General features: G+C 40.7%; 1 protein-coding gene across 1 annotated transcript in view; it reads left to right on the top strand.

Moving 5' to 3' along the window:
* CMSS1 (cms1 ribosomal small subunit homolog) overlaps positions 1–14,721 on the top strand; it is a 770,463-nt gene that overhangs the window by 634,559 nt on the left and 121,183 nt on the right. Inside the window, exon 3 of the mRNA XM_053706056.1 lies at positions 4,778–4,843. Coding sequence (XP_053562031.1) covers positions 4,778–4,843 — 66 coding nt within the window. The remainder of the gene's footprint in view (positions 1–4,777; positions 4,844–14,721) is intronic.

Here is a 14,721-nt window from a genome sequence, read left to right as displayed (position 1 = left end):
AACTAGAGGCGGAAAAATATAGGCAGGTTGATAACTCCAAGGAAATGCCAATGCATCTACTGCCTCCGCCTAAGGATCCCTGGACCTGGACAGGTACCTGGGAAGTTTCTTGTTTAGATGAGATGCCATCAGATCTATTTCTGGAAGCCCCCACATCTGAATAATTTGAAAAACACATCTGGGTGAAGAGACCACTCTCCCGGATGTAAAGTCTGACGACTGAGATAATCCGCTTCCCAATTGTCTATACCTGGGATATGGACCGCAGAAATTAGACAGGAGCTGGATTCCACCCAGGCAAGTATCCAAGATACTACTTTCATAGCTTGGGGACTGTGAGTCCCACCCTGATGATTGACATATGCCACAGTTGTGATATTGTCTGTCTGAAAACAAATGAACGGTTCTCTCTTCAAGAGAGGCCAAATCTGAAGAGCCCTGAAAATCGCACGGAGTTCCAAAATATTGATTGGTAATCTCGCCTCTTGAGATTTCCAAACTCCTTGCACTGTCAGAGATCCCTAGAAAGCTCCCCAACCTGAAAGACTTGCATCTGTTGTGATCACGGTCCAGGTTGGACGAACAAAAGAGGTCCCTTGAACTATACAATGGTGATCTAACCACCAAGTCAGATAGTCGAACATTGGGATTTAAGGATATTAATTGTGATATCCTTGTATAATCCCTGCACCATTGGTTCAGCATACAAAGCTGAAGAGGTCTCATATGAAAACAAGCAAAGGGGATCGCGTCCGATGCTGCAGTCATGAGACCTAAAACCTCCATGCACATAGCTACTGAAGGGAATAACTGAGACTGAAGGTTCCGACAAGCTGCAACCAACTTCAAACGTCTCTTGTCTCTTACAGACAAAGTCATGGATACTGAATCTATCTGGAAACCTAAAAAGGTTACCCTTGTCTGAGGAATCAAAGAACTTTTTGGTAAATTGATCCTCCAACCATGTCTTTGAAGAAACAACACTAGATTCTGCAGAACGTATAGATTGAGCAAGTACCAAGATATCATCCAAATAAGGAAACACTGCAATACCCCGCTCTCTGATTACATAGAGTAGGGCACCGAGAACCTTTGAAAAGATCCTTGGAGCTGCTACTAGGCCAAAAGGAAGAGCAACAAATTGGTAATGCTTGTCTAGAAAAGAGAATCTCAGGAACTGATAGTGATCTGGATGAATCGGAATATGGAGATATGCATCCTGTAAGTCTATTGTGGACATATAATGCCCTTGCTGAACAAAAGGCAGAATAGTCCTTATACTCACCATTTTGAATGTTGGTATTCTTACATAACGATTCAATTTTTTTAGATCCAGAACTGGTCTGAATGAATTTTCTTTCTTTGGGACAATGAACAGATTTGAAAAAGAACCCAGACCCTGTTCCTGAAAAGGAACTGGCACGATTACCCCAGAAGACTCCAGGTCTGAAACACACTTCAGGAAAGCCTGTGCTTTCTCTTGGTTCACTGGAATGCGTGAGAGAAAGAAGCTTCTCACAGGCGGCCTTACTCTGAAACCTATTCTGTACCCCTGAGAGACAATGTTCTGAATCCAATGATTTTGGATTGTATTCATCCTTGAAAAACTTTAGTCTGCCCCCTACCAGCTGAGCTGGAATGAGGGCCGCACCTTCATGCAGACTTGAGGGCTGGTTTCGATCTCTTAAATGGCTTGGATTTATTCCAAACTGAGGAAGGCTTCCAATTGGAAACGGATTCTTTAGGGGAAGGATTAGGTTTCTGTTCCTTATTCTGTCGAAAGAAACGAAAACGGTTAAAAGCTTTAAATTTGACCTTCCCCCCAGTAACAATTGAAATTATAGAATCCAACTGAGAACCAAATAATTTATTACTTCTAGCTAAAATAGCTAAAGACACATATCTAATATCAATTCTGATGATATCAAAATTGGCATCACAAACAAAATTATTAGCATGTTGAATTAACTTAACAATGCTATACATATTATTATATATATATTATTACTTTGAAATCATATCTGAAATAGCATCAGGAACTGGAAAAACCTCTGGAATAACAACATGAGGTTTATAAACCGAATTTAAACGTTTACTAGTTTTAGTATCAAGAGGATTAGACTCCTCTATATCTAATGCAATCAACACGTCCTTCAATAAAGAACGAATATACTCCATTTTAAATAAATACGAAGATTTGTCAGTGTCAATATCTGAGGCAGGATCCTCTGAATCAGACAGATCCTCATTAGAGATAGATAATTGAGTATGTAGTTGGTCATTTAAAAATTCATCAACTGTATGAGAAGTTTTAAAAGACCTTTTACGTTTATTAGAAGGCGGAATGGCAGACAAAGCCTTCTAAATGGAATCAGAAATAAATTCTCTCAAATTGACAGGAATATCCTGAACATTAGATGTTGATGGACCAGAAACAGGTAATGCAACACTACTGATGGAAATATTCTCTGCATGTAAAAGTTTATCATGACAACTATTACAAACTACAGCCTACAGAGGAACAGTTACTACAAGTTTACAACAAATGCACTTAGCTTTGGTAGAACCGATATCAGGCAGCAGGATTCCAATAGTAGATTCTGAAACAGGATCAGATTGAGACATCTTGCTATATGTAAGAGAAAAAACAACATATAAAGCAAAATTATCTATTTCCTTATATGACAGTTTCAGGAATGGGAAAAAAATGCAAACAGAATAGGCCTCTGACAAAGAAAAAAAGGACCAGAGGCAAAAGAAAATTAAGTCTTAAATAATGACAGTTTGGCGCCAAGTATGACGCCCACAACTGAAAATATTTTTTGGCTCCAAAAACGTCCGCAACAAACATGAGCGTCATAGATGACGCAACCTTGTGAAAAGACTCGGTGTCAACTAAGACGCCGGAAATGACGAATTTGCGTAAACAAACGTAATTCTCGTACCAAAAAAGTCTCGCTCCAAGAATGACAATATAAATTATAGCATTTTGTGCTCACGCGAGCCTAATACAGCCCGCAATTTAGAAAAAAGAATCAATTTGAAATCCTTGGGTAATTTTTTTTTTTTTTTTTTAAATGCATTTCCCAAATATAAAACTGACAGTCTGCAAAAAAAGGAAATATACTGATAAACCTGAATCATGGCCAATATAAGTATAAACATATATTTAGAACTTTATATTCAAAGTGCCAAACCATAGCTGAGAGTGTCTTAAATAAATTAAACATACTAACCAAAAGACACTCATCCACATATAGCAGATAGCCAAACCAGTACTTAAACAAGAATCAGTAGAGGTAATGGTATATAAGAGTATATCGTTGATCTGAAAAGGGAGGTAGGAGATGAAGCTCTACGACCGATAACAGAGAACCTATGAAATAGATCTCCCATGAGGAAAACCATAGAATCAATAGGTGATACTCCCTTCACATCCCTGACATTCACTTTACTCTGAGAAGAATCTGGCTTCAAAATGCTGAGAAGCGCATGTCAATGTGGAAATCTTAGCACAAAATTACTTCACCACCTCCATAGGAGGCAAAGTTTGTAAAACTGAATTGTGGGTGTGGTGAGGGGTGTATTTGTAGGCATTTTGAGGTTTGGGATACTTTGCCCCTACTGGTAGGATTGTATATCCCATACGTCACTAGCTCATGGACTCTTGCCAATTACATGAAAGAAATAGTTTCTTGGAATCTATAGAATTGATCATTGACTGCGCCTGATAAATTAGTGTTGTATTTCTTTATTTTTTAGCCAGCCTGAATTCTGCAGACTGCATCAGTTGTGAAGATCTGACCTCTAGAGAGGAAAATTTTAGAGCAGTGTGTTCCTTTATTTTTTAATAGGTTCTTAAAATAACAACACAATAAGATCCACTAAACATAAGCAGAACTCAGTTATAAAATTCAGTTGCGTGGTTTATGCTTCTTTGTAAAATCTTTTCACCCAATACATAGGAATGCTTTATATTATATATATGGTGTTACTAATAACAAGAGATTATTGTTATCCTTATAGATCCATTTGCATTCTTTAAAACCCCATTTAAGTGAATTCAAGATACACTTCTGCGCATATGTTCAGTAATACAGTTGCTGGACTCAAGTCAGAAAATGACACTTACTTGAATCGAGAAGCATATTTTTAATAAAAAGGGAAGAAATAAAATATTTTCAATTGTAAAGACCTTCACATATTTTACTACCTCATTTTACTATATGTTCATGTCTTACACCAACAACTTGGACGTGAGGGGTTTGACCCACTGGAATGTAAAAAAAAAATTATATAATGCATTTGTTTTCCATCTGGAACCCTCTGGCAGCACCATATAATATTTTCCTAAAAGAAACATACCAAAGGAAACAGTTATAAGTGGTATAAGCTTAATGCATATAAGAAACTGATAGTTTAGACAGTAAGTGCATCACATCTATATCCCACTTACCATATTACCAGATGGCGAATGAGAATCTGTACCTTTTGCTGTCACTTCAGCAATAAAAGCAGTCAGTATTCAGGGATGGGACTTTCCTGCCATATATCCAGCATCTGGGTGTGGGTGAACATTTCATTGTTTCTTCAGCTGAAACTCCCAAGTGTGTTTGAAATAATGTGCTGCACATTAAGAGTTAGATTTACAATATTTATTGATATTCAAATTGAAAAATATTTGCAAAGATTCCATGAAATGTTTTAGAAAGAGTCATAAAAATAAGCTTTCTTTCTCCTTTTTTTTTAATTCCCTAAACACAATTTACATGGTAAGGATCCCACCCAGACAGAACCTGAAAAAAATGCAGATACAACAAGCAAAAAGAAAAGAAGAAAAAAGGTATTCAGTGTTACATTATGTTGTTTTACTATAATGAAGAGATGTTTGTCTACAAATGATTGTTTGCACAATCCCAGTTATGTTTTTTTCAGTTTTCTCATTTCTATGTAAATGATTTTAATATGGACCCAGAATACACATTATTCTTTCACAGACATGTTAAAGGGACACTGTACCCAAAAATTTAATTTCGTGATTCAGATTGAGCATGAAATTTTATGCAAATTTCTATTTTACTCCTATTATCAAATTTTCTTCATTCTCTTGGTATCTTTATTTGAAATGCAAGAATGTAAGTTTAGATGCTGGCCCATTTTTGGTGAACAACCTGGGTTGTCCTTGCTGATTGGTGGATAAATTCATCCACCAATAAAAAAGTGCTGTCCAGAGTACTGAAACAAAAAAAAAAGCTTAGATGCCTTCTTTTTCAAATAATGATAGCAAGAGAACGAAGAAAAATTGATAATAGGAGTAAATTAGAAAGTTGCTTAAAATTGCATGCTCTATCTGAATAACAAATTAACAAATTTGGGTTCAGTGTCCCTTTAAGGTTTTGCACTAGGCCTAGACAATTCTTAACTCATTCATTTTGCATGCTCACCATACCCATCAAAAGCTTGCAATGCTATGTGATTGGTGTCTTGTACTTTTTATTATTATTATTATTATTATTATTATTATTATTATTGCACAAAACTGAAAGAAAACATAATTTATGCTTACCTGATAAACTTTTTTTTCATGGTGGTGAGAGTCCACGAGACCCACTCTTTATTTCTTTGGTGTTGGTTTATTTTGTTGTTTGCACATTTCCGTACACTATTTCTTCTACAAGATACGACAAGTCCACAGATTTCATCCTTACTTGTGGGATATTAACCTCCTGCTAACAGGAAGTGGCAAAGAGCACCACAGCAAAGCTGTATATATAGCTCCTCCCTTCCCTCTACCCCCAGTGTGGTGTTAGTTTTAGTTTCTTCAATCAAGAAGTTTTTTATTTTAAATGGTACCGGTGGTGAGTACTATTTTCCTCAGGGAGATATGGAAGAAGATTTCTGCCCTGAGGTTGATGATGTAACTAAGAGTCATGTTGGTTCCCACAGAGCTTCTGAAGGTAGTACAAGAGAAATCTTCAGTGTGGAGAACGGTTTCATGCTACAAGCAGCATTGAGGTATGTTCAGTCTTTTAATTCTGAGGAGACTTGGTTTATCAGAACTGGCTGACATTTTTTCCCTGCAAGGGAAGGGGTAAGCAGTTGACCTGTACACAAAGGGTATTACTGAAAATCCTGTGTTTATTTCTTTAATTGACATAGTACTGGGCTGAAAGCAGTATATAAAAGGGACACTGGGAGAGGCAGCTTAACGGTTTTTATTTGGGATACAAATAATCGGTATGTATGTAGTATTTCTGTAGTGCTTTTAAGGGGACCACATGGCTTTATTTGCTAACCGCTTCCCATGCGGTTGTACAGACTAATGTGGACGTCCATGATGGGCGGGGCCTATTTTCACGTGCTCAGGCGCGCAGTTTACTCTGACTGACAAGGCAGCAGGCATTAGCTCCGGTTGGGCCTAAACTTGTGTTCTGTTAACTGGATTGTTGTCGAGTCATTTTGCAGTACCCTGGGGGCAGGTAGGCGCCACAGCTGAGCTGTGGCGAGGTGCAGGGGTCATTTTTTCAAATCAAATACATTTTTTGCTATAAATGTCTTTTAGAGGTTAAATTCACCCTTTGCTCTTAGGGTGCAATAATATTTGGCACAATTGAATATGTGTATTTAATTATATTGCGTTATTTAACGTTTTTAGGCAGTTTAGGAAAAATTGTGCGTTTTTTTATTTCTTAAAGGCGCAGTACACATTTTTCGAAAAAAAATTTAAACCAATAAATAAAGTGTTTAACGACTATTGTGGTTATTGCTAGTCTGTTCAACATGTCTGACATTGAGGATACGAATTGCTCTATGTGTTTAGAAGCCATTGTTGAACCCCCTCTTACGTTGTGTACCTTCATATCCCTATTCACAAGGATTATCATCAGTTCCTAAGGTTTCCCTTCCTGGACAAACATTTTCAGTTTGTGGCTCTTCCCTTCGGGTTGGCCACAGCACCCAGGATCTTCACAAAGGTTCTAGAGTCCCTTCTGGCAGTTCTCAGACCGCGGGGCATAGCAGTGGCGCCTTATCTGGACAATATTTTGATTCAGGCGTCAACTTATCATCTGACAAAAACTCACACGGACACATTGTTGTCCTTCCTGAGAACTCACGGTTGGAAGGTGAACATAGAAAAAAGTTCACTAGTTCTTCTTGGGAACTCTGATAGACTCGGTAGACATGAAAATATACTTGCCGAGCACTTTAGTCCATTCCTCGGCCATCAGTGGCTCAGTGTATGGAGGTAATTGGATTAATGGCAGCGGCAATGGACATGATTGCGTTTGCTCACTTTCATCTCAGACCACTGCAACTGTGCATGCTCGGACAGTGGAATGGGGACTATGCACATTTATCTCCTCAGATAAATCTGGATCAAGAGACCAGAGATTCTCTTCTTTGGTGGTTGTCGCCGGATCATCTGTCCCAGGGGACGTGTTTCCGCAGGCCCTTGTGGGTGATAGTGATGACGGATGCCAGTCTACTGGGCTGGGGTGCAGTCTGGAATTCCCTGAAGGCTCAGGGTGTTTGGACTCAGGTGGAGTCTCGACTTCCAATCAATATTCTGGAACTGAGAGCAATATTCAATGAGCTTCAGGCGAGGGCCTCAGTTGGCTTCAGCCAAATTCATCAGATTCCAGTCAGACAATATCACGACTGTGGCTTATATCAATCATCAGGGGGAACAAGGAGTTCCTTAGCGATGATAGAAGTATCCAAGATAATCCGATGGGCGGAGGCCCACTCTTGTTATCTATCGGCAATCTACATCCCAGGAGTAGAGAACTGGGAAGCAGATTTTCTAAGTCATCAGACTTTTCATCCGGGGGAATGGGAACTCCACCCGGAGGTGTTTGCCTCACTGATTCTCCAATGGGGCAGGCTGGAATTGGATCTGATGGCATCTCGACAGAATGCCAAGCTTACACGATACGGATCCAGGTCGAGGGATCCCCAGGCCGAACTAATAGATGCCTTGGCAGTGCCTTGGTCGTTCAGCCTAGCTTATGTGTTTCCACCATTTCCTCTCCTTCCACACGTGATTGCTCGGATCAAACAGGAGAGAGCTTCAGTAATCCTGATCGCGCCTGCGTGGCCACACAGGACTTGGTATGCGGATCTAGTGGACATGTCCTCTCTGCCACCGTGGAAACTTCCTTTGAGACAAGACCTTCTCATTCAAGGACCTTTCCAACATCCAAATCTAAATTCTCTGCATCTGACTGCTTGGAGATTGAACTCTTGATTTTATCTAAGCAGGGATTCTCAGATTCGGTCATTGATACTTTGATTTAGGCACGTAAGCCTGTCCTCTAGAAAAATATATCATAAGATATGGCGTAAATATCTTTATTGGTGTGAATCCAAGGGCTACTCATGGAGTAAAGTTAGGATTCCTAGGATTCTGTCTTTTCTCCAAGAAGGATTGGAGAAAGGGTTACCAGCAAGTTCCTTAAAGGGACAGATTTCTGCTTTGTCAATTTTGCTTCACAAACGTTTGGCAGATGTTTCAGATGTTCAGTCTTTTTGTCAGGCTCTAACCAGAATTAAGCCTGTATTTAGACCAATTACTCCTCCCTGGAGTTTGAATTTAGTTCTTAGAGTTCTTCAGGGGGTTCCGTTTGAACCCATGCATTCCATAGTTATTAAATTACTATCTTGGAAAGTTTTGTTTTTGGTTGCTATTTCTTCTGCTCGAAGAGTTTCTGAGCTTTCAGTGTTACAATGTGATTCGCCTTATCTTATATTTCATTCTGATAAGGTGGTTTTGCGTACCAAACCTGGATTTCTTCCTAAGGTTGTTTCAAATAAGAATATTAATCAGGAAATTGTTGTTCCTTCCTTGTGTCCTAATCCTTCTTCTAAGAAGGAGCGTCTGTTACATAACCTGGACGTGGTCCATGCCTTGAAGTTTTACTTACAGGCAACCAAGGATTTCCATCAATCATCTTCATTATTCATTGTTTATTCTGGAAAGCGTAGGGGTCAGAAAGCTACGGCTACCTCTCTTTCTTTTTGGCTGAGGAGTATCATCCGCCTGGCATATGAAACTGCTTAACAGCAGCCTCCTGAAAGAATTATGGCTCATTCTACTAGGGCTGTGGCTTCCACATGGGCCTTTAAAAACGATGCTTTTGTTGAACAGATTTGTAAGGCTGCAACTTGGTCGTCCCTTCATACTTTTTCCAAATTTTCCAAATTTGATACTTTTGCTTCTTCTGAGGCTGTTTTTGGGAGAAAGGTTCTTCAAGCAGTGGTGCCTTCTGTTTAGGTCTCTGCCTTGTCCCTCCCGTTTCATCCGTGTCCTGTAGCTTTGGTATTGTTATCCCACAAGTAAGGATTAAATCCGTGGACTCGTCGTATCTTGTAGAAGAAAAGGAAATTTATGCTTACCTGATAAATTGATTTCTTCTACGATACGACGAGTCCACGGCCCTCCCTGTCATTTTTAAGACAGATTATATTTTATTTTTACAACTTCAGTCACCTCTGCACCTTTAGCTTTTCCTTTCTCTTCCTAAACCTTCGGTTGAATGGCTGGGGTGGAGGGAAGGGAGGAGCTATATATACAGCTCTGCTGTGGTGCTCTTTGCCACTTCCTGTTAGCAGGAGGTTAATATCCCACAAGTAAGGATGAAATCCGTGGACTCGTCGTATCGTAGAAGAAATTAATTTATCAGGTAAGCATAAATTTCCTTTTTTGCTCTCATTACTTTTTTCTACCTCTTTTGCTTGTCTATACGTTAAACTGAGGTTCCAGTGAAGTGGGAGGGGTTTTATAGAGCTCTTGGAGTTTGTGATTCTTTGCCTTCTCCTAGTGGTAGTGAAGAGTAATTCCCAGGAGTAACCACCAAGAATTAAATGAATTTATCAGGTAAGCATAATTTATGTTTTTGCACTGAATTTAAATTCACAAAAAAAAGTGCTTTTATGGAAAAGTTTTAAAGGTATTAATGAAATTATAGTAAAACAGAGAAGAAATTAAAAAAAAAAATAGTTTTCCATCAAAAAACAACAACATTAAATGGCAAGTTACATTCCTTTACTGGGTAATTATTTTCCATTAAAGGGACAGTAAACACAATTTTTATATAACTGCATGTAATAGACGAATATGCACAAATACTGATATAAAAATCCAGTATAAAACCTTTTAAAACGTACTTAGAAGCTCTCCATTTAGCACTGTTGTTAAAGGGACAGAATACACTAATTTTCCTATAACTGCATGTAATAGACACTACTATAAAGAATAAGATGCACAGATACTGATATAAAAAACATAATTTATGCTTACCTGATAAATTTATTTCTCTTGTAGTGTATCCAGTCCACGGATCATCCATTACTTATGGGATATTAACTCCTCCCCAACAGGAAGTGCAAGAGGATTCACCCAGCAGAGCTGCTATATAGCTCCTCCCCTAACTGCCATTACCAGTCATTCGACCGAAAACATGCAGAGAAAGGAAAACCATAGGGTGCAGTGGTGACTGTAGTTTAATGGAAAAATTACCTGCCTTAAAGTGACAGGGCGGGCCGTGGACTGGATACACTACAAGAGAAATAAATTTATCAGGTAAGCATAAATTATGTTTTCTCTTGTTAAGTGTATCCAGTCCACGGATCATCCATTACTTATGGGATACCAATACCAAAGCTAAAGTACACGGATGACGGGAGGGACAGGCAGGCTCTTTATACGGAAGGAACCACTGCCTGAAGAACCTTTCTCCCAAAAACAGCCTCCGAAGAAGCAAAAGTGTCAAATTTGTAAAATTTGGAAAAAGTATGAAGAGAAGACCAAGTTGCAGCCTTGCAAATCTGTTCAACAGAAGCCTCATTCTTAAAGGCCCAAGTGGAAGCCACAGCTCTAGTAGAATGTGCTGTAATTCTTTCAGGAGGCTGCTGTCCAGCAGTCTCATAGGCTAACCGTATTATGCTACGAAGCCAAAAGGAGAGAGAGGTAGCCGAAGCTTTTTGACCTCTCCTCTGACCAGAATAAACGACAAACAGGGAAGACGTTTGTCGAAAATCCTTAGTTGCCTGTAGATAAAATTTCAGGGCACGGACTACATCTAGATTGTGTAGCAGACGTTCCTTTTTCGAAGAAGGATTAGGACACAAAGATGGAACCACAATCTCTTGATTGATATTCCTGTTAGTGACCACCTTAGGTAGGAACCCAGGTTTAGTACGCAGAACTACCTTGTCTGAATGAAAAATCAGATAAGGAGAATCACAATGTAAGGCAGATAACTCAGAGACTCTTCGAGCCGAGGAAATCGCCATTAAAAACAGAACTTTCCAAGATAACAACTTGATATCAATGGAATGAAGGGGTTCAAACGGAACCCCCTGTAAAACATTAAGAACTAAGTTCAAACTTCATGGTGGAGCAACAGTTTTAAACACAGGCTTGATCCTAGCTAAAGCCTGACAAAAAGCTTGAACGTCTGGAACTTCTGACAGACGTTTGTCTAAAAGAATGGACAGAGCTGAAATCTGTCCCTTTAAGGAACTAGCGGATAAACCCTTTTCTAAACCTTCTTGTAGAAAAGACAATATCCTCGGAATCTTAACCTTACTCCATGAGTAACTCTTGGATTCGCACCAATATAAGTATTTGCGCCATATCTTATGGTAAATCTTTCTGGTAACAGGCTTCCTAGCCTGTATTAAGGTATCAATAACTGACAGAGAAAAACCACGTTTTGATAAAATCAAGCGTTCAATTTCCAAGCAGTCAGCTTCAGAGAAATTAGATTTTGATGTTTGAAGGGACCCTGGATCAGAAGGTCCTGTTTCAGAGGTAGCGACCAAGGTGGACAGGATGACATGTCCACTAGATCTGCATACCAAGTCCTGCGTGGCCATGCAGGCGCTATTAGAATCACTGATGCTCTCTCCTGTTTGATTCTGGCAATCAATCGAGGAAGCATCGGGAAGGGTGGAAACACATAAGCCATCCCGAAGGTCCAAGGTGCTGTCAAAGCATCTATCAGAACCGCTCCCGGATCCCTGGATCTGGACCCGTAACGAGGAAGCTTGGCGTTCTGTCGAGACGCCATGAGATCTATCTCTGGTTTGCCCCAACGTCGAAGTATTTGGGCAAAGACCTCCGGATGAAGTTCCCACTCCCCCGGATGAAAAGTCTGACGACTTAAGAAATCCGCCTCCCAGTTCTCCACTCCCGGGATGTGGATTGCTGACAGGTGGCAAGAGTGAGACTCTGCCCAGCGAATTATCTTTGATACTTCCATCATTGCTAGGGAGCTTCTTGTCCCTCCCTGATGGTTGATGTAAGCTTCAGTCGTGATGTTGTCCGACTGAAACCTGATGAACCCCCGAGTTGTTAACTGGGGCCAAGCCAGAAGGGCATTGAGAACTGCTCTCAATTCCAGAATGTTTATTGGTAGGAGACTCTCCTCCTGATTCCATTGTCCCTGAGCCTTCAGAGAATTCCAGACAGCGCCCCAACCTAGTAGGCTGGCGTCTGTTGTTACAATTGTCCAGTCCGGCCTGCTGAATGGCATCCCCCTGGACAGATGTGGCCGAGAAAGCCACCATAGAAGAGAATTTCTGGTCTCTTGATCCAGATTCAGAGTAGGGGACAAGTCTGAGTAATCCCCATTCCACTGACTTAGCATGCACAATTGCAGCGGTCTGAGATGTAGGCGTGCAAAGGGTGCTATGTCCATTGCTGCTACCATTAAGCCGATCACCTCCATGCATTGAGCTACTGATGGGTGTTGAATGGAATGAAGGACACGGCATGCATTTTGAAGCTTTGTTAACCTGTCTTCTGTCAGGTAAATCTTCATTTCTACAGAATCTATAAGAGTCCCCAAGAAGGGAACTCTTGTGAGTGGAAAGAGAGAACTCTTCTTTTCGTTCACCTTCCATCCATGCGACCTTAGAAATGCCAGTACTAACTCTGTATGAGACTTGGCAGTTTAAAAGCTTGAAGCTTGTATCAGAATGTCGTCTAGGTACGGAGCTACCGCAATTCCTCGCGGTCTTAGTACCGCCAGAAGAGCACCCAGAAGCTTTGTGAAGATTCTCGGAGCCGTAGCCAATCCGAATGGAAGAGCTACAAACTGGTAATGCCTGTCTAGAAAGGCAAACCTTAGATACCGGTAATGATCTTTGTGAATCGGTATGTGAAGGTAAGCATCCTTTAAATCCACTGTGGTCATGTACTGACCCTTTTGGATCATGGGTAAAATTGTCCGAATAGTTTCCATTTTGAACGATGGAACTCTTAGGAATTTGTTTAGGATCTTTAAATCCAAGATTGGCCTGAAAGTTCCCTCTTTTTTGGGAACCACAAACAGATTTGAGTAAAACCCTTGTCCTTGTTCCGACCGCGGAACCGGATGGATCACTCCCATTAATAAAAGATCTTGTACGCAGCGTAGAAACGCCTCTTTCTTTATTTGGTTTGTTGACAACCTTGACAGATGAAATCTCCCTCTTGGGGGAGAGAATTTGAAGTCTAGAAGGTATCCCTGAGATATGATCTCTAACGCCCAGGGATCCTGGACATCTCTTGCCCAAGCCTGGGCGAAGAGAGAAAGTCTGCCCCCCACTAGATCCGTTCCCGGATCGGGGGCCCTCGATTCATGCTGTCTTAGGGGCAGCAGCAGGTTTCCTGGCCTGCTTGCCCTTGTTCCAGGACTGGTTAGGTCTCCAGCCTTGTCTGTAGCGAGCAACAGCTCCTTCCTGTTTTGGTGCAGAGGAAGTTGATGCTGCTCCTGCTTTGAAATTACGAAAGGAACGAAAATTAGACTGTCTAGCCTTAGGTTTGGCTCTGTCTTGAGGCAGGGCATGGCCTTTACCTCCTGTAATGTCAGCGATAATTTCTTTCAACCCGGGCCCGAATAAGGTCTGCCCTTTGAAAGGTATATTTAGATTTAGAAGTAACGTCAGCTGACCAGGATTTTAGCCACAGTGCTCTGCGTGCCTGAATGGCGAATCCGGAATTCTTAGCCGTAAGTTTAGTTAAATGTACTACGGCATCTGAAATAAATGAGTTAGCTAACTTAAGGGCTTTAAGCTTGTGTGTAATCTCATCTAATGGAGCTGATTCAAGTGTCTCTTCCAGAGACTCAAACCAAAATGCTGCTGCAGCCGTGACAGGCGCAATGCATGCAAGAGGTTGCAATATAAAACCTTGTTGAACAAACATTTTCTTAAGGTAACCCTCTAACTTTTTATCCATTGGATCTGAAAAGGCACAGCTATCCTCCACCGGGATAGTGGTACGCTTAGCTAAAGTAGAAACTGCTCCCTCCACCTTAGGGACCGTTTGCCATAAGTCCCGTGTGGTGGCGTCTATTGGAAACATCTTTCTAAATATCGGAGGGGGTGAGAACGGCACACCGGGTCTATCCCACTCCTTAGTAACAATTTCAGTAAGTCTCTTAGGTATAGGAAAAACGTCAGTACTCACCGGTACCGCAAAATATTTATCCAACCTACACATTTTCTCTGGTATTGCAACTGTGTTACAATCATTCAGAGCCGCTAACACCTCCCCTAGTAATACACGGAGGTTTTCCAGCTTAAATTTAAAATTTGAAATATCTGAATCCAGTTTGTTTGGATCAGAACCGTCACCCGCAGAATGAAGCTCTCCGTCCTCATGTTCTGCAAATTGTGACGCAGTGTCGACATGGCCCTAATATTATCAGCGCACTCTGTTCTCACCCCAGA

The sequence above is a fragment of the Bombina bombina genome, chromosome 3 (assembly GCF_027579735.1).
Source record: "Bombina bombina isolate aBomBom1 chromosome 3, aBomBom1.pri, whole genome shotgun sequence".
NCBI classification, from domain to species: domain Eukaryota; kingdom Metazoa; phylum Chordata; class Amphibia; order Anura; family Bombinatoridae; genus Bombina; species Bombina bombina.
Note: the sequence above shows the minus strand (reverse complement) of the source record. Positions and strands in the feature narration are given on the sequence as shown.